Raw genomic sequence first — 26,950 nt, 5'->3', positions numbered from 1 at the left:
CGATCAATCGGAGCATCACTAATGAAAACAGTTCTAAAATAGGCCATTCATTGAAGGTGCGCCTTATAATCCGGTGCGCCTTATAGTGCGGAAAATACGGTAAGAAAAATGTCTAAAATATTCGAAGGACGTCAACTTTCCAAATGAACAAACACACTAAAGGTTGTTTTTTTTTTTTATCGTTTTGAAAACGTAAAAAATTGTTGAGCTTGTGTGTGTGTGTGTTTCTGCAGTGATTGACAACCACAGTAACTGGGCGGTGTGTGGCAAGAGTTCAGGGGTCGTGTCTATGCCGACGGCTGCCATGGCGACACACAAGGTTCACATGGAGGTCATGCCACTGTTCGCGGGTCAGCTGCCGTTCCCCAACATACGTGTGTTCAAGTACCGGCCACATCACGCCAGCGTCACGCAACCCGACACAGGTCAGGCTACACACACACACACACACACTCACTTTATCTGTGTGCGGTGTTTGGAGGAGTTAAAGGTGGTATCAGTGATTTCAGGCCCAAAAATATTTTTACCACATTCATCTAATCTTTCCTAACGATCCGCTAGCTGCCCGCCCCATAAGCATGCCGTCAAAGGCAGCCTAGGCTCTCAGATCTGCACACAAAAACAAATGGTTTAGCCAAACACTCAAAACCAAAACAAATAGTGTTCCAACCAATCACCGACAGGGGGAGGGTGCTGTGAGGTTTTGTGCTCGTGCACGGCTGCACGCAAAGTCAGAGCTGAAGAAAAAGCTGGCTCAAAACCTCACAGCACCCTCCCCCTGTCGGTGATTGGTTGGAACACTATTTGTTTTGGTTTTGAGTGTTTGGCTAAACCATTTGTTTTTGTGTTATCAAAAAGAATTTAAACTGTTTAACAATAAAAATAAAACATACAATCAAATGAAAATACAATTCCTCAACATCAAAACATTGCTTTTTTTTTTTTTTTTCACTGCTGCACAACAGAATAATCAAATTAATTCATAAAGCTTGAATAGTTTAATATTTCTTTTAAAAAGATATGCTATCAAATGAAAACATCAAAACATTGCATTTTTATTATTTTTCTTTTCTTTTTTTATTCAGTTGCAGAGGTTTACTGTATTAAAACATCAATGTGTGATATTCCTTAAATTATATTTGAATTAATTTTTTTATTATTAATTTGAGAAGTACATTGTCATCATTTCTTATGTTTTTTTATATAATTTCCCCCCGCATTCATCAGTTGTATTTGAGTACGTAATTGAACAGACTTTTATTTTGGCGGTGTGTGGTGAAGCCCGTTTGTCTCTCTCTGATTCGTTTGTCTCTCTCTGATTCATCTGAGTGAATCGGTCCGTTCGGCTTGATTTTGTGAATTTTTTATCAATTTATTATATCTTAATTTCTTTATTCAGTACTGAACAAGATTAACTCTGAATGTAAACATGAATACGTGTTATAATATTTAAAGAAATTGTATTTGAGTACATAATTTAAGGGGCTTTTATTTTGGCGGTTTGCAGTGATTCATCTGAGTGAATCGGTTCATTCGAACAGTCCGTTTGGCTTGATTTTGTGAGATTTTTTTAACAACTTATTATATCTTTATTTTTATTCAGTGCTGCACAACAGAATAATCAAATGAATTCATAAAACTTGAGCGGTTTAAAAAAAAAAAAATGCAATAAAATGCATCAAACCATTATATTATTATTTTATTTTATTTTTATTTTATTTTTATTCAGTGTTGCAGAGGTGATATTCCTTAAATTATATTTGAATTAATTTGATTATTATTAATTTTAGAAGTACACATTCATCATTGAATTCATCAGGCTTTACTTCTAGAACTCTCAGACGACTCTGATCTGAGTGAACGTGTTGATTGGTCCAGTGTGAGTCCTGACTGGTGTGTGTGTGTGTGTGTGTGTGTGTGTCCCTCAGACTCGTGTGTGGAGAACGACAGCGTGTCTCTGCTGGATAAAGCCGTGGAGGATCACCTGGACACGGCGAGTCTCCGCAGTCGAGGAAGTGTTCAGTCTCTGGGCGAGCAGCCGTCCCGGGGCGTCCCGATGCCCAAACGCCAGGCCTTCGCCCCGGGACAGGTGTTCACCGGCACACAGGGCCGCCAGGTGCTCGTGCTGCCCGCCAACGACCAGCACCTGCTCGAGGTCAACGTCACATGACCCCCGCGGGCCGCCCTCAGTGGATGGGAGACGGGTCACATGACACTCTTATTACTCCGTCACAGACACTCGACGGCATCCCTCAGACATCCCATAATGCCTTGCAGCCCCTCCTCTCCGTGCTCAGGTGTGTGTGTGTGTGTGTGTGTGTGTGTGTGTGTGTGTGAGCTTCATTTGCTGTGTTCATGATGAGAGCGCCACCTGCTGTACATACTGTTCAATACTAGAGGATATTTAACGAGAACAAACTCTCTTCACTGGGACTTCGGGATTTAGATATTCAACTTTTTTATTTTTTGAAGGGGAAATGATGTCGCTGATGTTACATTTGCGCTCTATTGAACACGCCCCTTCCTGCTGACATCATATGATTGATGTGTCGCTGAATGATCACGTTCACACAAACAGGACATTTGTTTCATGCATTGAGAAGAACAGTCATATTTCAGTCCACAACCAAAAGAGGTTTTGCTTTTTTCTTTGTTTTTTTGCATTTTTATGAACATAAATCAATGTCATTTATAAATTCTAATTCTATTATTTTTATGTCATTCATAAATTATAAGTAAACATCCCACTGGTTGTATTTGTTATAATGCCAAAAACTGGATTTTTATATTAAAATGATTAAAATGATGCATTAAAATGTTATAATATATATATATATATATATACACACACACACACACACACACACACACACACATTCACAAGGAATTATTTTACATATTCATCATTTTGGGGAAAAAATGTGTCGGTCATAATGCACAAAAAAATTGTAAAAAAAAAAAATGTGTTAAAAAAAGTCTTGATTTTGGGGTGAAATATGAGCTGTTTGTGTGTGATGATGATGATGATGATGATGATGTCACAGATGGAAGTTTGAGCCTGTAAACACTAACGAGTGTGTGTGATTTAATCAGGAGCGTCTGAAACACACACACATCTCCTGAGATCTCAGCGACTGTGACGTTCAGGAGGAAGTGATGCGTTTCTCTGCTGTGAATGGTTGCTCTGGTCCGTCTCTGTCTCGTGTGTGTGTGTGTGTGTGTGTGTGGGGGTGTGTGTGTAGTACATGTTTCAGTCCTGAGAAAACCTCGTCTTAAAGGCCAACACTGACCAGCTCTCGAGTTCATCCACCACTCTATATTTATTTCCTCCGGACGGGATCGGGATCCTCCGGACTCTCACACACTCTGGGTGTCGGACAGGATCGGGATCCTCCGGACTCTCACACACTCTGGGTGTCGGACAGGATCGGGATCCTCCGGACTCTCACACACTCTGGGTGTCGGACAGGATCGGGATCCTCCGGACTCTCACACACACTCTGGGTGTCGGACGGGATCGGGATCGGGATCCTCCGGACTCTTACACACTCTCTGGGTGTCGCATGGGATGCTGGGATTCAGCCTGTGACGTCATGAACAGTTTCACACGCTGTCTGTTTGTACATTGTCAATCAAACATCACAGATTGTATTTAGATTATTTAAATGAGAAGAATATGTACGCATTATACAACTGAAAATATACATATGTTTTAAAAGGGTGTTTGTTGTCTTGTTTTTCTATAAAAAAAAAAAGAAAACTTTTAATTGTTTGTTGAACAGCTCGTCCACATTCAGGATTATAGATCGTAGCTCGTTTGCAACACCTTTTAAATAAAACAATACGAAAAATACTAAAACCAGTGTTTATATTTCTGTGAAAGAGTGTTTGCAGTTTAACTTTAACGACGTAACGGATTAATCCATAAGTGGTCAGTCCAAATGTTGTTCTTGCATTGATACTCTAGTCATGAAAAAAAATAATATATATATATATATCACAAAACTAACTTTTTTACTTTAATTGACATGATTTCATGAGCAAGATTGGTTTGATATTTATTAATAATCAAATTCATTAAATAAAATCATCCAAATGTTTGTTTTTTTAATGGCACAAATTTTTAATGCTTGTTTATATAAAAACATACAATAACTGGTTTGACGATTGAAAAGCTCCAAAGGTCACATCAGTATGATGAATGCATATTAATTTAGTTGCTTCAATAATTGAGGGTGAAACATGAAAACATTTCAGATTTCTGTTTTCTTGAGATGATTCTATTGGAAAAACATGCTTTAAAAATCTATTGTTTTAGATGTTTTTGTTCGTTTGAGAAAATGATGAAATAGCTACATTAATTCTAATGACCCCCAAAAACGTCCAATCACCCAAAGAAAATAAAAAAATCAAAGAAAATAATATTTAATCACACCCCAAAAATAAAGTCAACAAATCTAACTGAAAAAATAATGCAATCATTAAACAATGCTAATAAAAAAAAAAATCTAATCAATCCCTCCACGAAAAAAAGTATCACCCCGAACATAAAAGTAGACTATCCAATTACAAAAAATAAAAGTATCCAACTAACAAAAAAAAAAAAAAATCTGGTAAATCCAAAATAAGTCATTAAAAAAAAAATCTATTGTTTTAGATCTTTTTGTTCGTTTGAGGAAATAAAATACAACAATTATTATTAATAATTTATTAAAGTATACAAAGACAGAAAACCAGCAGTAAATGAGCTTCAGAACTTCAGCACCTCAGAGGAAACATAAATAAAAGCACACTAAAAGGTTGGCAAATGTTTGAACACACTAATAAAAAACACGGGTATAAAAGGGTTCGTCGTGCTGACATCATCGCGCTGAGATTCTCTTTGAGACACGACAAATCTTTGGCACGAGTTTCCATTTCTCCTCCTCAGACGGTGAGAACTTCTTCCGGTCCGCTGATCTCTGTAGCCTGACGACATACACACACACACACACGTTATCAGTGATGTCATCTCTATCATGTGACGTGTGTGTTCTGCAGGTTCACTCACATGAGCCGCTTCTTGCGTTCTAGAGCTTTCCTGGTGGCGGCCGAGAGGAATCCCTTCGCTTTATGATCCTGAAACACACAGAAGACACTCATCAGTGATGCTTTCATGCCTAATTACTCCAAAAATATAGATCTATATTTCATCTCTCTCACTCTCTCTCTCACTCACTCTCTATCACTCACTCTCTCTCACAACTCACTCTCTCACTCACTCACTCACTCACTCACTCACTCACTCACTCACTCACTCACTCTCTCACTCTCTCTCTCTCGCTCACTCACTCACTCACTCACTCACTCACTCACTCTCTCTAACTCACTCACTCACTTTCTCTCACAACTCACTCTCTCTCTCACTCGCTCACTTGCTCACTCACTCACTCACTCACTCTCTAACTCTCTCTCTCTCTCTCTCTCCCACTCGCTCACTCACTCTTTCTCTCTCCCACTCACTCTCTCTCACACTCACTCACTCTCTCACTCACTCACTCGCTCAGTCACTCACTCACTCACTCACTCTCTCTAACTCACTCACTCGCTCACTCTCTCTCACTCTCTCACTCACTCACTCTCTATCACTCACTCTCACAACTCACTCTCTCACTCACTCACTCACTCACTCACTCTCTATCACTCACTCTCTCTCACAACTCACTCTCTCACTCACTCACTCACTCTCTCGCTCACTCACTCACTCACTCACTCACTCACTCACTCGCTCTCTCTAACTCACTCACTCTCTCTCACTCACCCCCTCTCTCTCTCTCACTCTCTCTCTCTCTCACTCACTCACTCACTCACTCACTCACTCACTCACTCACTCTCTCTCTCTCTCACTCTCTCTCTCACTCTCTCTCCCACTCGCCCACTCACTCTCTCTCCCATTCACTCATTCACTCACTCACTCTCACTCACTCACTCGCTCACTCTCTCTCTCACTCACTCGCTCACTCTCTCACTCTCTCTCACTCGCTCTCTCACTCACTCTCTCACTCACTCTCTCACTCACTCTCTCTCACTCTCTCACTCACTCTCTCACTCACTCTCTCACTCACTCTCTCACTCACTCACTCACTCTCTAACTCTCTCGCTCACTCTCACTCTCTCTCCCACTCGCTCACTCCTCACTCGCTCGCTCGCTCTCTCTCTCTCTCACTCGCTCGCTCACTCACTGTCTCTCACACTCGCTCACTCTCTCACTCACTCTCTATCACTCACTCACTTTCTCTCACAACTCACTCGCTTGCTCGCTCACTCACTCTCTCTAACTCACTCTCTCTCTCTCACTCGCTCGCTCACTCACTCACTCACTCACTCTCTCTCTCTCTCTCTCTCTCTCTCTCACTCTCTCTCCCACTCGCTCGCTCACTCACTCTTTCTCTCTCCCACTCACTCTCTCTCACACTCACTCACTCACTCACACTCTCACTCGCTCGCTCGCTCGCTCACTCACTCACTCACTCACTCACTCACTCTCTCTAACTCACTCACTCGCTCACTCTCTCTCACACTCGCTCACTCTCTCACTCACTCACTCTCTATCACTCACTCTCTCTCACAACTCACTCTCTCACTCACTCACTCACTCCTCACTCTCTCACTCACTCACTCTCTCTCTCACTCACTCTCTCACGTGTCGATGGATGAAACGCATGTCAGGATCATGAATAATATTTATATTATAGCCTATATAAATGATCTCAAATTGATCTAAAAATTTAACGAGTTCATTCTCAACATTGAATTTCATGTTTTTTTCTTGAAATGTAAAGACTTTAATCTTGCATTATAATGACTTTAATCTCGAGATTGGTTTTATTTTTTTATCATTGCTCGGCCCTAATACTCTTCCGTTAAAAACACCATTAAATGCTAATAAATTCTGATAAAAAAAAACAGATAAAAGAATATCTAATAACCCAAGAGACATTTGCTGAGAGTTTTGATTGAAAACAAACGCTTGTGCTCAAATCTCATCACAGAAGATGTTTTTCTTATGAAACTGAGAAAAATAATAACCCTAGTGTTTAATCTGCAGGTTTGGGCAGCATTTTTGATTATTTCTGATATACTTGTTTGATTGTAACTTTCACACTGTCAAAAGAACCGGTCATGTTTCTGTAGTTTTGAGCTATTTTTCATAATTAGAGTTGGGTATCATTTGAATTTTAATGATTCCTATTTCAATTCTGCCTATCGATTCTGATTCTAATCGATTCCTAATTTAGATTCCAATTATGGAAAAAAAAAAGTAGATACCATTCATGTTTAGTCTTATTGCACAACAATTAATAGTAGCTGAAGATCATAAAGTCATATTGAAATGCTCATAAAGGAATGGATAATTTGAACTTTCTAACACGTCTCGATCCCCAGCCCTGTTCCTCAGAGTTCCTCAGAGTCCTCCAGTGAGTGTGTGTGTGCAGGAGTCGCTCACGTGTGTTCTGAGCGTCCTCTCTCGGCTCAGCTCGCGGTCGCAGCGGATCATCTGCATGCGTTCACACACGCTGGAGCTGAAGAAGATCTGGTGCAGCTCGTGACGCGCCGCTCGCAGCTGGAGGAGAGAGAGACTCATGTGAGAGTCATGTGAGAGTCATGTGAGAGTCATGTGACCTGTGGTGTTCAGAGAGACGTCTGACCTGCAGTGTGACGCGCTCCTGCAACATGAGGTCGAGTCGACCGGCGCCGAGCGTCTGTTTCGGGAACGCCAGCAGGAACATCTGTGTGTCCTGAGAGAAACACACACACACACACACACAACCTCCAATCAAAATTCTTTATGGAAGTTGTAGATATTATCCAGAAGGAACAAAAAAAAAAAAATCCTCCCAAAACAATTATATATATGTGTGTGTGTTTATCTATATTATTGCATCTAAACAGAGCGGACCTTGATGGTGGTGATGATGCGTGACACGCGTTCTGTGCGCAGGAGTCTCCGGGTCAGAAAACCCCTCGCCAGCGCCGGCAGAGACACACACACACGCCACTGCAGAGAGAGAGAGAGAGATGAGTGTGTGTGTGTGTGTGTGTGTGTGTGTGTGTGTGTGTGTGTGTGTGTGTGTGTGTGTGTGTGTGTGTGTGTGTGTGTGTGTGTGTGTGTGTGACTCTGTGTGTGTGTGACTCTGTGTGTGTGTGACTCTGTGTGTGTGTGTGTGTGTGTGTGTGTGACTCTGTGTGTGTCTCTGTGTGTGTGTGTGTGTGTGTGTGTGTGTGTGTGTGTGTGTGTGTGTGTGTGTGTGTGTGTGTGACTCTGTGTGTGACTCTGTGTGTGTGTGTGTGTGTGTGTGACTCTGTGTGTGTGTGTGTGTGTGTGTGTGTGTGTGTGTGTGTGTGTGTGTGTGTGTGTGTGTGTGTGACTCTGTGTGTGTGTGTGTGTGTGTGTGTGTGTGTGTGTGTGTGTGTTGCACCCGTGAGTCTGTGAGCCCGGTGTGTGTGTGAGTGTGTGCGTGTGAGTCACCCGTGAGTCCAGTGTGTGTGTGAGTGTGAGTGTGTGTGCATGCGTGTGTGTGTCGCACCCGTGAGTCTGTGAGCCCAGTGTGTATGCAGACAGATGAGGTCGTCGTGTCCTCCAGACGTGAGAAGGACACACTCCGCAGGAACTGGAACCGCACCGCTAACGACTGATGGAGAGACAGAACCACAGACCAATCACACACACACACACACACACACACACACACACAAACAACACAACCAATCAGACACACAACACAACCAATCACACACACACACACACACACACACACACACACACACAACACAACACAACACAACACAACCAATCACACACACACACACACACACACTTCACTTTAAGACTGAGAGATCCTGAGACACAAGAATCACTAACATATTCAGAACACTCTCTTCTGCTCACCAAAGCTGCAGTTATCTGATCATAAATACAGTAAAACAGTGAAATATTATTCCAGTGTAAATAAAATGTTTCTTGAGCATCAAATCATCATATTAGAGTGATTTGTGAAGGATCATGTGACACTGAAGACTGGAGTAATGATGCTGAAAATTCAGTTTTGATCACAGGAATAAATTACACTTTACTATATATTCACATAGAGAACAGATGATTTACACTGGAATAATATTTCACTGTTTTACTGTATTTATGATCAGATAAACGCAGCTTTGATGAACATACGAGACTTTTGAAAACATAACAAAATAGTTGTTTGTATTGTTTTGGTCATCCTGTCACGCCAATAAAACACTTCAGAAAGACAGAGCGAGAGAATAGAGATGAGAGCAGGACAGAGACACACAGGTGTGTGTGTGTGTGTGTGTGTGTGTGTGTGTGTGTGTGTGTGTGTGTGAAGATCAGTGGCTCATGAATTAAACACAATAATCATCATTTTCTGTGTCAGTTCCCACAGTGAACACACACACACACACACACACACCCGCTGTGTTCATTAAAGCCTGTTCGATGCATAAATTAGAGGCGGTGATTAATGGCATCAGGACATGAGCAGCTACAGGACCTGAAGGAGAACCCCATGAAGCTCATGCACTTTCTCTTTAATATCCACATGAAGATGTGAAATGGCATTTGCACACAGAACTCTTAAAGGTGCAGTGTGTGATATTCAGGAGGATCTGTTGACAGAAATGCAATATCATATTCATAACTATGTTCTCAGTGGTGTATAAACACCTTACATAATGAAGCGTTATGTGTTTATTAGCTTAGAATGAGTCATTTCTCTCTACACACACCGCAGGTCCGCTTACATCCACGTCTACGGTGGCCCTGAGCGGACAAACGTGTTTCGTCACTGTGTTGTTCTTCGTGTAAAGAAGCTTCAGCTAAAGCCAGTGAATAAAACACTGACACAATGATAAACAGGTAACAATAATACTCACAATAACATCATTTTACTGAATAATTAAGTAGACATAATTTATAAATTTATCTTTGTAAAGAAACCTCATTGTTTAACTGGCTACTCTCTGCTGTCTCAGACGACGACATCACTTCCTGTCGGCCACCGTAACTTCTGTTGGGTGTAATTCACAACCTCACCACTAGATGCCGCTAAAATGTACACACTGCACCTTTAAAGGGCCGGCAGCGGCTCTGATGTGTGTGTGTGTGTGTGTGTGTGTGTGTGTGTGTGTGTGTTTCTCACCTGCAGGAGTTCGTGTTGTTGTCTGCGCTCTTCCTCCATCAGCGCTGTCACATGATCATCCTGCGCTGATGATGACATCACTGAACACATAAACAACAGCTGAGAGTTCAGGCACACTTTATATTCACATTCGCACCACTTCCAACATTTTTGTGGACGGAATTTTACAGCATTTAAACGATATTTCCTCCATAAAAGCTTGAGGACTTGAAGATTCGGAAGTGAAGGATATAGTACAGTTTATGTTCAGTCTCGCCTCAGTAGAAATATGAAACATTTCAGACTTTTGTGTTTGTAATCAGACTCTCAAAAATTATAGAAAAACTTGGATTTGGATTTATCGGCCAATATATCGGTTATCGGCTTTTTACAAATGAATAATTATCGGTTATCGGTATCGGCCAAAATGTTCATATCGGTGCATCTCTAACCGAAACTTAACAACTACCTCACCAACTATTAATAAGCAATAATTAAGAGATTATTGAGGCAGTTAATAGTTCATATAAACTCACATAAAAATATGGATTATTTGGATTATATATGGATTCATTAATTGTATTTTATACCATGGTCTGGGTGAATACTCGATTCTGATTGGCTGCAGGGTGTCCATTATAAAGTGCTAGAGGACACCTAGTAAAGGAGTTCTGGTGAAACTGACTGTTTACCGTTCGAAATGAATAAATAAATGCGCTGGCTACATCAGCTGTGAGTAACCATAGCAACAGGCAGTAAACTGAAGGCTTCTACGAGCTGAGCGGACTATAAATATCTCCGAAACCAAGTTATTGTTTGTAAAAACTTTAGATTTCGATTGTAAAACTAATTAAAATATAAACTAATGTTTTAAAAATGTGTTATTTGGCAAGTGACCATGGTATAAGCGGGTTAATGCCCTTCGAGGTGTCCATTGTCAGGTATGGACACCTCGAAGGGCATTAACCCTTACATATTTTGTGCTGGGCAACAATTAATCACGTTTAATATATACATGCATGTGTGTGTGTATTTATATACAAAATAATTATACCCAGTACACACACACATATATATATAACTTTTATTTTGAAAACACGATTAATTGTTGCCCAGCACAACTGGATCATCATAATTGCATAAATATAACTTAGTACCATAAAATTCCCTCAAAATAAAAAATAGTCCTGAACAAATAACATAAAGAGTTTAATGTTTGAGCGGGAGAAGTGTAAGTGTGTTACACACAGCTCTACCTCTAGGCGTGCTGGATCTGGCTCTTCCCGGAGAGAACGCGTCACACTCGTTCATCAGGAGCCTCCGTTTGACCCGAGACACGACCTCCTGACCTCTCGTCTCAGGGGTCAACTGCGTCCACAGACTGGAGGGGGCGTCGACATCGTACGACGAGCCAATCAGAGAGCTCTCTGCTTCATCTGCTCTGGATTTCCCAGAATGATTGAGGCCTACGACTGAATGACAGGTTTGGATGGAGTTTGAGTTTGAGTTCTCTTGCCCAATCCCACAATCCTCTAGCTGGAGTGTTTGACTTGAGTTTGAGTTTGAGTCCTCTTGCCTAATCCCACAATCCTCTAGCTGAAGCATCTGACTTGAGTTTGAGTCCTCTTCCTCAATCCCACAATCCTCTAGCTGGAGCGTCTGACTTGAGTTTGAGTTCTCTTGCCCTATCCCACAATCCTCTAGCTGGAACGTCTGACTTGAGTTTGAGTTCTCTTGCCCTATCCCACAATCCTCTAGCTGGAGCGTTTGACTGAGAGTGACGGTGGAGGGATGTTTCTGTGAGAGCGTGAGCGTCGACTCCAGGCCTGAGATCAGCGCTTTAAGACTGGACAGGTTCAGCTCCAGCTGAGCGATCTGCTCCGTTTGCTCCGACATCATCCCAGCTTTATTCAACGAGATGTTGGGATCAGACTCAGACTCGCTCAGGGTTTTCCGAACCGGACCGGGAATCCTGCTGGATTTTTTGACGAAGCGTACGGGACTTAAGCAGAACTTGGGCGTTGGGATGTTAGTGAATCTCTTAGATCCGGAGATGCGGACCGGAGTCTGTTTGGAGACGAACAAAGATTCGGATTTAACAGGAAGTGATGTAGACGTGGCGTGAGGAAGAGTGTCAATCAGAGCGCTATTGATCACATGATCCGTGTTCTCCTTTCTCTTCTCCCTGGTTTTCCTCGGTTCTGTCTTGCACGTGTGTTTGGGAAGGAGTTCCTGGTTCTCCTTGTCGGACAGGCTGTGCTCGTCGGGCTCGGGTTTGAGCGCTCGGGCTTCGCGCTGGCGCCGCCGGTACTCCTGGGATTTCTTTAGTAGGTTTTGAAGGCTCATCCGATACGGACCCTCATCCGGGTCAGATTGAGGGTTTTCCAGTTCTGGAACATTATTTACGACCTCCTCTTCCTCCTCCTTTTCCTCTAAAAATGCTCCATCTACTGGAGCGTGACTGATTATGTCACTTCCTGTAGTGTTTCGTTGTGTCGTATCCAAGTGGGCGGCTCCTTCAATCCAGCTGTAATGACATGTGACATCAGTGTTGTCATTGGTCACGTACCCTGATGACATCATCATCATGTGGTCGTCGGGTGGGTCAGCTGGTCTGTGCGTTTTGCATCCGACGCCCTCAAACCGAACCGTGATCTGGCTGTTCTGCAGCAAATCGGTTTCATCTGGAAAAGCTCGCAGCTGATTGGATGATCGGCCGGTTGACGTGAAGGGAGCGGATGAGATGATGTCATCAATCTTGTACGAGTGTCGTTCAGCATCACTGAGCCTCACGTCGGAGAACTGACACACAATGTGACAAAGAGCACAATATATATATATACAAGATAAAAGTTTATTTTTCTCAAACTTTGTTGCATTATTTTCCTGTTATCTCTGTAAAGCTGCATTAAAACAATCTGTAGTGTAAAAAGCGCTGTATAAATAAAGGTGACTTGATTTAATACCATGTTACAAAAGTATCGAATTACAGTAAGCTGAATTTCTACTGTGCATTAAAGATAAACTATGAAACAATGTTCACAAATCATTTTATTAGGAAGATGAATTAAAGGTGCAGTAAGCGATTTCTGAGAAACGCCGTGGATCGGACCGAGCACCAAAACACACTTGTAGCCAATCAGCAGTAAGGGGCGTGTCCACTCATTAGGGGGAGGTGCCTGTGTTGCAGTGTGTGTTCAATGATTTGGGGGTGGAGCTATAGAGAGGGGCGTGTTTGTTTTGGTGATTTCAAAAATCAAAAGTGTTTCTCAAAACTTGCTTACTGCACCACCTTCTGGTCCCCTTCGCATGTTGGTCAAAAATGACAGATTTGTTAATTAAATGAATGTACTATATTTTAGTTTATCCATGTATTCACTTTTTGAGCATAGAAAAGTAAATTAAATGTCCAACTTAAACTGTGGTAAATCTTGAATGCTTTAGAGCGACAGAATTCGATCTCTTTTTAAAGACGACACTTGGCAGATTATTGCTGAAGTGAAAAAAGTTTTAAAAAGTGGACTTAAAAAAAGTTACAGAATTTTACTTTATGAAAAATGAAAAAAATTATCTGAAATATATATTTAAAAAAAATGTTTACTCTAAAACTGTAAGAAAATCAAAACCATAAATCTAAACAAGTTGTGTTGACAATTTGAGCTTGATATTAAAAAAATGAGCTTTCAGTGAGTGTGTATGGCCGCAGTACCAAACGCTTCCACTAGAGGAAACTCGTCTCGTTCATTTCTGACCGCGAGGAACACAAGTGTGACTATTTTTTTCAGGAACATTAAACCTGTTCGAATCATGTCTATGATATTTTGTGTGTGTGTGTGTGTGTGTGTGTGTGTGTTCTCACAGGAAGTGCCAAAACCTTCACCAAGTTACCGTTACCAAGTGTCGTAAAAACAAACAAATGTAAAAATTTTCAGTCAAAAATGAGCGCAGAGCACCAGAGGGTTAAAGGGATAGTTCACTTTGAAATTAATTTTTGGTATGTTTTAGCTTACCTCAAGGGCATCCAAGATGTAGGTGTCTTTTTTTCCGGAGTAGTTTCAATTTTGATATTTTTAGGTCAAACCGTTCTTGTCTGTCAGTCATATAATGCAGGTCTATGGTCACTGTCTCAAAACAGCATGCACAAAGTCCAAATTAAACAATTCCCCATCGTCCAAATTAAACAATTCCCCGTCGTAAGTACACATTGATGGCTTAAGACACGAAACGAGCGGTTTGTGTGAGAAAACGAACAGTATTTATATAGTTTTTGTCCTCTTGTAAACACACACACCCAAATGATCAGAGGACGCGGGTGCTTCGGTCTGCGCAAGCGCCGGAAATAATCTCTCGCGCGTGTACGTCACTCATTGTTTACACAGAACAGAGATTGTAGGTAAGACGGCTAATCGAAATGGTTCTAATTTGCGCTTATCCAGGATGTTTAAACCGACGTAAAAGAAAACAATTTCGTATGCTCGCGCAAACTCATCCGGGAGTGGTGAGTTTTCACGAATTCCCAATTTATAATCCTTCCCTCTTGAAGTTATGGTTGATCGCTCTTCGGCTGGATATCAACACACCCATAAACGTACTAAAGTTGAGGAGGGTCTGCAGCGATCATTTTTCCCCTGATGATTTTATAAACCAAGGAGAGGATCGCATAGTACTGACATCATCAGCTGTGCCTATGGTGTTTTCTCATCCAACGGAGGTATGTGAACAACGTCTTTGTATGTGTCCTTTGTATTTGTAAAGCTGGCATTACATGAAATGAGCAATAAAATGTATTTCTGCACCATATATTTGGTAAGAATGGTTTTACATGAGAGAGTTAAGATATGTTATAAGAAGAGAAGATATGTGTAGCCTATACTAAGCAGCTGCTAGTCAAACCAATGTGAAACTATGTGTACTACTCATAAGGGTGCAGTCAATGATACTACTACTACTACTAGCCTAATAATAATAATAATAGTAATAGACAGTGTGGATTCACGAGAGATAATTTCCGGCGCTTGCGCAGATCGAAGCGCCCGCGCCCTCTGACCTTTTCCGGCGCTTTCCGGCGCTTGCGCAGACCGAAGCACCCGCGTCCTCTGATCATTTGGGTGTGTGTGTTTACAAGAGGACAAAAACTATATAAATACTGTTCGTTTTCTCACACAAACCGCTCGTTTCGTGTCTTAAGCCATCAATGTGTACTTACGATGGGGAATTGTTTAATTTGGACGATGGGGAATTGTTTAATTTGGACTTTGTGCATGCTGTTTTGAGACAGTGACCATAGACCTGCATTATATGACTGACAGACAAGAACGGTTTGACCTAAAAATATCAAAATTGAAACTACTCCGAAAAAAAAGACACCTACATCTTGGATGCCTTTGAGGCAAGCTAAAACATACCAAAAATTAATTTCAAAGTGAACTATCCCTTTAAGAAGGTAAAGAGAGGGAAACTGTATGATTTCTAGATTGAAGCTTTAATAAAAAGCAGCATACATAAACCATTATATATAATTTATCAGCCATTAAATAACGTAAACATAATAATGAGTATCAGGTCATCATGTCTATGAAGTGTGTGTGAAACTCACGCTGATGTGAGACTCTTCCTCGCTCCTCCTCTTCATCAGACTCATGGCTGCTTCTCGCAGTCGTCTCATCTCGTCTCTCTGCTCCTCGTTCAGCTGAGACACACACACACACACACACACACACACACACACACACACACACACACACACATTCATATATTTTCCACATTACAATTTACAGTATTCTGTTATCAGAGGAAACTGTAAGTTATGTATTTCAGAAGTGTACATATACAAAATCACAGTTAGATAAAAATGTGTTGACTTAAACAATTTAATAATTTAAGGCAGAAACAATGAGCTCATTGAAGTGATGAATACTTGTTTGTTGTTAACAAATGATTATGACATTTAGAAAAATATATATTATTATATATATGTGCATGTATAATGAGAGGATCTGAATGTGATGCTGATGATATTCATACCAGAGGAGGAAGAATATGAGCTCCATGAAACACAATCACTGACGAAGATTTCTGCGAGTCGTCGTCGTCGTCATCATCATCATCATCATCATTATGATTATGATGACTGTTATAAAGTCTCTGAATAAAATCTTCATAACTCTCCATGACTGAAACACATCATGACATTAAACACATCAAACCAAACAGACTCAGCTCTGCTCATATATATGGTTAAAATCTCCTAAAACACACTATATAAATGAACAAACACCTTTGTTAGAGTTTACAACCGTGTAACGCAGAAATATTACAGGTAAATCATATTTCTACGCGTTTTACCTGCGTGTGTGAAGCTAAATCTGGATCGGCATGTTTGTTTACACTCGAGCGCTTCCGCTCACGGCAACGGCCGTTAAAACCGGACTGGAGTTTCTCAACATTTGGATCCGGACTGACAAAAGCAGCGTCTGTTTAAATCCAAACAACATTTCAACGTATGATTTACAGATCACATTTATTATTGAGCTATTATTCTATTTCAGATTTCGGATGTGTCTGTAAACAAATTCATTTTAACACCTCTCTGCAGAATGAAGTCCAGCCCGCGTTTTCCATACGTCCCCGATGCGCGCGCTATTCAAGCGCTGATATTAGCGGGAAAGAGGCTCTACTGCCCCCTAGAGACCCGGATGAACGGGTTTCGGCAGTATTACAGGGTCTTTCAGCAGAACAAAAGATTGAACAATGCTTGTTTTATAATCAGCGGTTATTACAGGATAAGCAGTCTGTATAAATCAGTGTGTCTCAGATTGAAATTAATAAAGTGATTCTATAAAAGAGTGATCTCACATTACCATATTTTCATATTTTTCACCTCAAAAAGATGATGCAAAATCATTCACAGAATAAATCAATCATAAGCGATCTAATACTGACTCATCATCCGTCAAGATTCAGATATTATAATGCTTTATCTAAAACCAGTCCAAAATCTGATAAGCTAAAATGTAGTGACATTATGAAAAGGTGTTGTAATCACAATTTGTAAACAATATTCATCCTACACCTTTAAAAGCTTTTTCTTTTTTAAATAGTACTTAATTTTTCTAGTAATATTCCCAGCAAAGATGAGTATTATGTTGACTATAGACATTTTTCTATGTTTTTTAAAGATATATTTTTTAACATAACATTTTGGTAACATTCCCCATTATTTTTTAATGTTCTCTAAAAGTTCAAAACATAATAAAAATAAATAAAAACTTTATGCGAACGTTAAGGGAACATTTCATTTTAATATTTTGCTAATATTACGGGAACGTTACTTTTTATTGTTCTCGGAACGTTCTGAAACAAGTAGTAACATAAAATAAAAATAAAAACATTAGGCGAACATCCAACTGAACATCTCAGTTAAAACATTCCATGAATGACATATAAATAATGTTTATATTACAAACATAATAAAAGCCAAATAACTTTGAACGTTATATTAACGTAACTGGAAGAACTTTTGCGTATAGCTTTGAGAGAACGTTCCCTGTTAGCTGGATTATTAATGATCATGGCCTGGAAATCAAAAACCTTTTTAGTGCTTGGCGATTATTAATCTCCAAAATAAAAGTTTGTGTTTACATAATGTGTGTGTGTGTGTGTGTGTGTGTGTGTGTGTGTGTGTGTGTGTGTGTGTGTGTGTGTGTGTGTGTGTGTGTGTGTGTGTGTGTGTGTGTGTGTGTGTGTGTGTGTGTGTGTGTACTGTGTATAATTATTTTGTATAAATACACACATATGCATGTATATATTTAAGAAATATTTGCAAATATATACTGTATATGTATACATAATCTATATTACATATAAATAGAAATATTTTATATATAAATAACACATTTTTCTTAAATATATACATGCAAATGTGTGTATTTATATATACAAAATAATTATAAACACAAACTTTTATTTTGGATGCGATTAATCGTAAATAAAAATATGCACGTTATACCATCAAAACATTAGCCGAATAAACTGATTTATGGTCACAATTGCTCCGGTTGTGAACAAAAAAACCGGAGGATTTGTGACCATAAATCAGTTTATTTCCATTTCCATTAATTCAACACTCATTTATCAGGAGAGTAACGCCAGCGATGAAGAGGAGGAAGTGACATCAGTAATGATGATGATGATGATGTTCAGTAAACACAGATCTGTCTAATGTCACAGACGTCCCTCATGAGTCTGTCATGTTTTACTAATGTCAGGCCAGAAATACACCCGCCGAGAGCTGCTCAAACTAGGTCATCTGTACCTTTCTCTCTCTCTCTCTCTCTCTCTCTCAGCCTCGCTTTTCAGGGTCCATGGAAAAAATAAAAAAATAAAATGTGGCGATGCTATTCATGGCACACCTAAAAAAAGGTTTTAATTCAGGAATATTTCTTATGCATGTTCAATTAGGTCATTAAATGACAACTGAGACAAATGAAGCAAATCCTCACACAAACCAGGTGTTTTTCAAAATGTATTTATTAGTCATATACAAAATAAAGTAAGCTGTATATCAACAAACATACAGTATATACATCAATAAATTAAAGAACGCCCCAGACTGACTGATACAGTTAATTTCATCATTATATACCAATACATTATATTCCTTATCTACAAATTGCAAAAAGTACAATAACTTAGTTGATAAATACTTACAATTAAATGGACTTTCACGGTATCTATATTTCCCAATACAAAGAACTATATCTTAATGTAATACACCCCATACAGAAAAACAATGTTTCTTTTTAGACCAAAAAGAAAAATCCATCGTAATAAACTCACAGCAATTTATAGCTTGACATTTCTGACCGTTTACATCAGATACTGTATGAACAGCTTGTCGAGTCGCTGAAAAGGGGAGGAAAAGTTGGAAAAAGGGGGAAAATCCAATATTAATAAGCTCAAGTGCGTCTGAAATCATGTTATTTCACTTCTAGAGAGCGTTTGTTTCAGGTTATGACCAACACCAGTAATAGTGCTGAGAAATACAGGGAAAAGTCAGCAAAAAAAAAAAGGAAAAAAAAGATAGTTAATGATTGAAACCTTCCCGAACAGGGAAAACGCCAGGTCTCCGTTAAACAGCAAACGGGAGAAATTAACTCTTTGAAGATTTGCACTCATTTTTCCTTCAACCTGAAATGAAACATTAATGCGCGTGTCCCACGAGGCCCTGAAGTCGAGCAGAAACACATCAGGCCGTGACAAGAGCGAATAAAAGTCAAGATAATGTGTGAGTCTGAGAGTTTGCAGGAGAAGTAGGACAAAGCTTTGGATTTAAAGGTAGTTCAGGCTCTGCCCAGCAACAGCCCGGCGCTCGGGACTCTCTGACCTCCGCCAGATCGCAGGAGAATCGCGTCGCTAGTGGACTCGCTACGACACACGAGCAGATCGAGTGATTTACCTCATCCTTCCCTCGCACTTTATAACACATCTTTCCCACGCGGGGCAAAATGACCTGAAGCCCTAAACAATTATTATTTTATTTTTGGCAAGAAAGCTTATTTGATTTCATTTTGATAATATTGTTTCTATTTTTGAATGCAAATTTTTGGCAGATTTTTTATTTGATTTACATTTAAATTGCTAGATTTGATCAATAAATAAATAATAATAAAAATAGTAATTTAAGCACATTCCTCACAACTTAAACTCAAAATAACTCAATATTTCATGCATAACCCTTTTAATTCAGCTCGAAATATCTTACATTTAGGTCTTTGACCTCTTGTGAAAAAAAATAAAATAAGATGATATTTCATGACTCTATATATTATCCTTATATCTCTATATGGATCAAATGAGCTGTTCCGCTGGGTCCTAAAGTCAGCTCTCTTCAGTATGCATTCCGATACACATGTAGACATTATGAAATAATTTTTTGGGTAAAGTTTAGCATTTTTAGTTTGAATTTTTAGCATTTTTAAGTTTTATTATGTGTACTGAAGCATTCCTCGTATTCCATTCATTCCTATGGAGGTCAAATTGACCCACGACGGAAGGATTTGTTACTTATTTTTTGTGTATTCATGGTTCAAGTGTGACAAAAGTCTGATAGGGTTTTGGAACCTCTATTGAACACTCAGTTTATTTATTTTATTTTTAAAATGACCAGAGGGAAGGATGATTAAAGAGATTCCGCCGTGTGTGTGTGTGTGTGTGTGTGTTTTGGCTACAAACAGGATTGTCTTACTTCACTGTTAGGAAGCGAACGGCCTCCTGGGACACGGCACTGTTTCTAACAGGAAAGAAAAATGATAGTTAAATGCTCAGTTGCAAAGCCCTTGTTGGGTAAATCTAAGACGGCGATCGCTTTCTTTTTTTGCAGAAATGTTGCGCTTTTACGGACGACAACTTCAAGGACAGAAAACTACTCCTACCGAGAGGTCGTGACCCCTTCCCTACCACCAGCTGATTTGCATATAGGATCACAAGTCACCACGACGACCATAACGACAACAAGCCACTCCTCCTGGAAGAGAGATCGGAGAACGTCATTATTGGGCAGTAGTGCTACCTGACACACGAACACTTCAACGAAAATCACATCGTCATCATCATCATCATCGTTTGCGAGTAAGCTAGAAGAATTTTTTTTAGTCTTCAAAACCGCCTATACAATGCCGGACACGCCACAAAACCGCTACCATTGGTTACGAAAGCAATGCCGAGATGGAGCAAAGACTTTGTTACAAAACGATTTCACAGATTAGCCAGTCAGAGGAAGTTATTTCTGTTGATTTACATCGATAAAAAAAAAAAAAAAAATTGTACAAATATACCAACAATGAATTGGTTCTTAAAATGCCAGATCAGTGCGGAGGGACCGGGTGAAGTCGCTATTATAATCATCCATGAGAAGCTCAACTCTTCTGAAGCAGATGTGGCCTTTTGTCACAAGATTAGACTAAACAATGGAGAATCTTGTGATAAGCGTTAATACTGCGTTCACATCATATCGCAATTACTGACGATACCGAGAAGTACAAACTGTTCTTTATATCTTTCCAAACGTTTTTGCGACTGTGGCGTTAGAGCTTCACAATCACAATTCTGAATAGACAACTAAACAAAATAACATGCAATTCACTAGAGCTTCTGACAAAATGTTAATTGCTGCAGTCTATTTAAAAAAAGTTTGTTTGAATGAATGATTCAATGACTCACTCATAAAGACTTGTGTTAGTACTGGATGAATCAGCGTTTTTGAACAAATCTCAAGTGAATGATTCAATGACTCATTCATAAAGGCTTGTTTTAGTACTGGATGAATCCGTTTTTTTTAACAAATCTCGAGTAAATGATTCAATGACTCACTCATAAAGGCTTGTTTTAGTACTGGATGAATCAGTTTTTTTTAACAAATCTCGAGTAAATGATTCAATGACTCACTCATAAAGGCTTGTTTCAGTACTGGATGAATCAGTTTTTTTTAACAAATCTCGAGTAAATGATTCAATGACTCACTCATAAAGGCTTGTTTTAGTACTGGATGAATCAGCGTTTTTGATCTCTTGAGTGAATGATTCAATGACTCACTCATAAAGGATTGTTTCAGTACTGGATGAATCAGCGTTTTTGATCTCTTGAGTGAATGATTCAATGACTCACTCATAAAGGATTGTTTCAGTACTGGATGAATCAGCGTTTTTGATCTCTTGAGTGAATGATTCAATGACTCACTCATAAAGGATTGTTTCAGTGCTGGATGAATCAGCGTTTTTGATCTCGAGTGAATGATTCAATGACTCACTCATAAAGGATTGTTTCAGTACTGGATGAATCAGCGTTTTTGATCTCGAGTGAATGATTCAATGACAAATACATTTTTTAACAGTCACTTGTCGCCACCTACTGGTGTAACAATGTAATTGGTACAATCTTTATTTGAAGCATCAAGTTACATTTAAAAGGTGATTTACTCTATTTTGATCGCTACCGTAGACATCAGTGTTTATATCTGAACTATAAACTTTTATCCCAGTACTTCACTGATAATCTGAATTATTGTACAATTTATTATATCTGAAAATAAATAGCAGTTGAATGTAATAGTTTAGGCTCTGTTGTTAATTTTAACCTCTAATTTTATAGCAAAGTACCAAATGAGAGGGTTCCCTGTATAGTTTATAGCATTATTAGGGAGAGATTTTTTACCTTAAGAAAATCAAACCATCGGTAACGGCAGATATCATTCTGAATAATCGGCTATGGGAATCGGCAGATATCATTCTGGATAATCGGCTATCGGTATCGGCAGATATCATTCTGGATAATCGGCTATCGGTATCGCCAGATATCATTCTGAATAATCGGCTATCGGTATCGGCAGATATCATTCTGGATAATCGGCTATCGGTATCGCCAGATATCATTCTGAATAATCGGCTATCGGTATCGGCAGATATCATTCTGGATAATCGGCTATCGGTATCGGCAGATATCATTCTGAATAATCGGCTATCGGTATCGGCAGATATCATTCTGGATAATCGGCTATCGGTATCGGCAGATATCATTCTGAATAATCGGCTATCGGTATCGACAGATATCATTCTGGATAATCGGCTATCGGTAACGGCAGATATCATTCTGGTTAATCGGCTATCGGTATCGGCAGATATCATTCTGGATAATCGGGTCGGCTATCGGTATCGGCAGATATCATTCTGGATAATCGGCTATCGGTATCGGCAGATATCATTCTGGATAATCGGCTATCGGTATCGGCAGATATCATTCTGGATAATCGGCTATCGGTATCGGCAGATATCATTCTGGATAATCGGCTATCGGTATCGGCAGATATCATTCTGGATAATCGGCTATCGGTAACGGCAGATATCATTCTGGATAATCGGCTATCGGTATCGGCAGATATCATTCTGGATAATCGGCTATCGGTATTGGCGGAGAAATTTAGTATCGGTGCATCTCTAATAATTACAGTACAGACATGAACGCAGCATAACAACAGCTCTCAGTTTTACATCTTTTCCTCATGGAGAAAATTATGTTTTTGAGAAAAAAGAAAGAGAATAATAGGGATAGACAGATCTTTCTTTGTTTTAAAGGTTGAGAAAAGGAATATTTTGAGCAGCTTTGCATTATTGAAGAGCAACCGTACATCACATCGCTTGTTTAAATCAGTGCATTTAAAGGAATCACTTCCCTGGCATTTAAAGAAAACAACAGAAAAAAAGAAGAAAAAAACAACAACAAATATACCATAGAAACGTATTACACCAAAAATATATAAAAATCACACGTCACATAAAAAGGACTCAAACACAGGCGATACGGCCACTTTCCCTCCTCAGTTTGTGTCCCGTCCACTTAAACATGGAACACACAAACCGCGTACAAACTATTGCAGGGATTCTGGGTAAGTGGCGCTCGTCGCCTGCGTTGAGCTGAAATCAGAAGATAAGAGCATCACATCCACGTCGTAAACAACACCGCCACCTCACCAGTACAAATCACACCACACGCGCTAGTCCACAGTTTTACGCGCCTAGTCACTAGAAAAAGCTATTGACTTCAATAGTTAAGCCACTTTTGGTACAATTGCAAAAAAGAGAGCTATCAAACAACTTTAGAATTCTTTTTTTTAAATGTTTTATAAATAAATGCAAGATACTCTGTCATTTTTTTTTTTTTATAAAATTCAAGACTCCACCATATAGACAAAGATTCTTAGAATACGTTACGCAAATGTCACAGCAACAAAGTTATGGTAAAGCTTGTGAGATTTCACCAGTTTATGTCTTTCAGTCAGTCTTTCAAAAGCAGAAACTTGTTTGTTTTTTTCTCAAAAAAAAAAAATCAACAACAAAAAAACTGGCACAGGAAAAACATTAAATAAATCTCTGGATCTACAGACAACGAGAGACATTTTAACCTTCGCTGAACATGAAATAAGCAGTACACCACAACCAAATGACAAGAGAAGGTTTACACAAAGCAAACAAAACCTCATTTAACGTTGCACAACATAAACATGTTATTGCCTTGCCGATAAAAATGATCACCTGTCTTGAAACCGACGACTGGAGCACATAAACTGGTGGCAATATTCTGATAGCTACCATATGAACAACATTAGCTGATTTGACTCCGCCTCCACTCCTCCTGCCCATCAGTGATTGGTCAGTGCATAAATTAGGCTCAGGTAAAGGGAGTTCCTCATTGGCTGATACTCTCTCCTTCAGTTCCAGACGGTGTGGAAGAGTTTGGAAGTCTGAACGGTTTAAAGTGTTTTGTGCCTCTGCAGTCCGTAAACAAAAGGACGGAGAAATGGCGAAACAGTAGATATCCAAAAACAGAACAAAAAACACAAACGCTGTATAAAAAGTACATTTCCAACAACATAAAACACTGAATGATCACACATCAATAAAACACTTGGACCCCATGTGAAAAACACAATACGAAGTCGCCAATATTTGTACAAAAAATTACAAATCTCACAGCAATATTACACACAATCCACCAGGAACAATTTGGCTGCATGTTTTTAGACTTATAAGTAATTTGGGAGATTTTCTTTTTGGAAGCCCAAGTGAATAAACCGTCCTAGATGTGCTTTCACGCTTTTTGTAAGCCACATTATTAGAGAGCATTGCAGCAAAAACTGAAAGTTTATTTTTATTTTTCTATCAGTCTGTCTGAGATGGAGAAGAGAACGACGAGTCCCGCACCTAAACCCTCATGCACTGACCAACCCTTCGTCTGCGTGCCGTACTAAGACCTCGCGTCGGTTTTCGATTTGACTATCGTGATAACACTGGTGGCTCCCACCTTTCCGGGAACGAGGGGCCCGATGACGGAGGCCAGGTGCCCGCGGTGGGACACGGGTACGGGCGCGTTAGAAACGGGCCCTCGGGCCACAGTTCTGGCGAAGCTCTGGAGAGCCTCGTATTTGGAGCGAAGCGCGTCCAGCTCCACTTTCATACTGGCGTTTTCCGAGGCCAGTTTCTCAACCTCCTGCTGAAGCTCCGCCTTCTGCCTCTCGAGCTCCTCCTTCTGAGTGACGCGCTTGACACGGCAGCTGGCGGCGTAGCCTCGGTTCTTCAGCGTGCGCCGGCGCTGCTTCAGCTGCAGGATCTCTTCTTTGGACAGACCGCGCAGGTGCTGGTTGAGCTCGCGGACCGACATGGACACCAGCTCATCGTCCGTCAGACTCGTCCCGTTTTCGCCGGGCTCCCTCTTCACCTGAGATATGGAAGAACAGCAACGGGAAAACGTTAAAGTCAATTTTAGCGGCATCTAGTGGTGAGGTTGCGAATTGCACCCAACAGAAGTTACGGTGGCCGACAGGAAGTGATGTCGTCGTCTGAGAGTGGTCAGTTCAGCAATGAGGTTTCTTTACAAAGATAATTTAAGAAATTAGGTTTACTTAATTATTTAGTAAAACGATATGTTATTGCAAATATTATTGTTACTTGTTCATCATTGTGTCAGTGTTTTATTCGCTGGCTTTAGCTAGCATAAAGAACAACAACATAGTGACGAAACGCGTTTGTCCGTTTTAGTTTAATCCGTTTGTCATCGTCCGTCAGACCCGTCGGGCTCCCTCTTCACCTGAGAGTCGGAGGAACATCAACGGGAAAACGTTAAAGGTGCAGTAGGACATCTGGGAAAATGCTAACTTTAGCCTGATAGCACTACGTCACGCCCTCCCTGCAAATCGCCGTCCAAAGCCATGAACGACAGCCAAGAAGACCGGAAACAACGTTCCTGCAATACCAACATCATGTGTCATTCACCGGTGAGAAAACTTTATATTATAAAACGGATAGTTCCGTTCCTTGATTCTGATTGGTTGAGCCGCGTTCAAAGCCGTTGTAAATGACTCCACACACACACACACACACCTGTGACCGCATTACATTAGTGTTACTGCGCAGTGGAACTACATTGCTTGGCGGAGGAATAAATGTGTTACAACGTTAGATTTTTTGTTGCTGGTGTTTATTTTATGAATAAAATAAATATTAAAATGAATATTCTTATGTAGTAAGCCGCTCCGCGTCGTGCCTAACAACGCCCTCAGCTGTTCTCAATCCACTGTAAAGTAACTGTTAGTAACAGTACTACAATACTCATAATAATAGTTTATTATAACATTATTTTCAATTATTTATCCATGTTTTAATTTAAACATTAAATGTCTCTTGCACAGCATTTTTTTTTTATATTAATTAAATTATTTAAGTTTTATGCATTCATACCAGCGTTTTTGATAATAAATTTGTGTTAAATAGTCAAACACAGAATTTCCGAAAAATAAATAAATAATTCATAGTAAAAATACACTGCTAAAGTTTTTTTAGTTTTTTATTATTAAACAGGCTTTTAATCAAAATATAATTAAACAATAAAAACTGAATTTAGAAAAACTGAAACAGACATTACAGATTTTCTGGAAAAAATTAAAACTATTATTGTTACAATTTTAATAAATTATTAAATTGCTAAAAACTATTCAATAAAAAGATAAATAAAAAAATTATATATATATATATATATATATATATATATATATATATTATAAAACGGACAATACAGAATTTCTGAAAATATTTAAACTATTGACTGATATGTAATTTTTAAATTACATATTTAAAAATGTTATTTGTATATTTAAATATATAATCTAATACATATAAATTATATATATATATATATATATATATATATAAAATCTTATAAATATA

General features: G+C 39.4%; 3 protein-coding genes across 9 annotated transcripts in view; 1 reads left to right on the top strand and 2 right to left on the bottom strand.

The window, feature by feature from the left end:
* Positions 1–3,721, top strand: part of trappc10 (trafficking protein particle complex subunit 10) — a 32,801-nt gene extending 29,080 nt beyond the window's left edge. Inside the window, 2 exon segments of the mRNA XM_082155322.1 lie at positions 234–425; positions 1,929–3,721. Of these exon segments, the coding sequence (XP_082011448.1) occupies positions 234–425; positions 1,929–2,170 (434 nt within the window). The 3' untranslated portion in view covers positions 2,171–3,721.
* Positions 3,722–4,693: 972 nt separating this feature from the next.
* cp110 (centriolar coiled-coil protein 110) lies at positions 4,694–17,124 on the bottom strand. Of its 3 annotated transcripts, none has more exons than XM_082155811.1 (12): positions 16,524–17,124; positions 16,203–16,351; positions 15,775–15,867; positions 11,890–12,980; positions 11,435–11,841; positions 10,200–10,279; positions 8,568–8,672; positions 7,940–8,038; positions 7,689–7,778; positions 7,487–7,603; positions 5,051–5,118; positions 4,694–4,968 (listed from the first exon to the last, which is right to left on the bottom strand). In XM_082155811.1, exons 2-12 carry the CDS (start codon positions 16,347–16,349, stop codon positions 4,863–4,865), a joined length of 2,403 nt encoding a protein of 800 aa, XP_082011937.1. In that variant the 5' UTR covers positions 16,350–16,351; positions 16,524–17,124; the 3' UTR covers positions 4,694–4,862. The 3 variants fall into 3 exon arrangements, with proteins under 3 accessions (XP_082011937.1, XP_082011938.1, XP_082011936.1); XM_082155812.1 differs by having other exon boundaries at positions 11,435–11,787; XM_082155810.1 differs by having other exon boundaries at positions 11,435–12,980.
* A 1,565-nt stretch (positions 17,125–18,689) lies between these two features.
* The window catches only part of mafgb (v-maf avian musculoaponeurotic fibrosarcoma oncogene homolog Gb), a 34,933-nt gene continuing 26,672 nt past the window's right edge, over positions 18,690–26,950 (bottom strand). For all 5 annotated transcript variants that reach the window (XM_082155983.1, XM_082155984.1, XM_082155985.1 and 2 more), the window contains one exon: positions 18,690–25,445. In XM_082155983.1, coding sequence (XP_082012109.1) covers positions 24,975–25,445 — 471 coding nt within the window. In that variant the 3' untranslated portion in view covers positions 18,690–24,974. The remainder of the gene's footprint in view (positions 25,446–26,950) is intronic.

This window comes from Leuciscus leuciscus (genome assembly GCF_965113295.1).
Source record: "Leuciscus leuciscus genome assembly, chromosome: 23".
Classification (NCBI taxonomy): Eukaryota; Metazoa; Chordata; class Actinopteri; order Cypriniformes; family Leuciscidae; genus Leuciscus; species Leuciscus leuciscus.
The sequence above is the reverse complement of the archived record's forward strand: the minus strand, read 5'-3'. Positions and strand labels throughout refer to the sequence as shown.

Bases quoted from the DNA above. Each gene is read 5' to 3' on its own strand.
- cp110 (XM_082155810.1), bottom strand. From the start codon at position 16,349: ATGGAGAGTTATGAAGATTTTATTCAGAGACTTTATAACAGTCATCAT. The intron at 12,981-15,774 runs GTGAGTTTCACA...ATTGTGTGTCAG, and splicing joins AGGAAGAGTCTCACATCAGC to TTCTCCGACGTGAGGCTCAG. The intron at 7,604-7,688 runs GTCAGACGTCTC...TCTCTCCTCCAG, and splicing joins AGGAGCGCGTCACACTGCAG to CTGCGAGCGGCGCGTCACGA.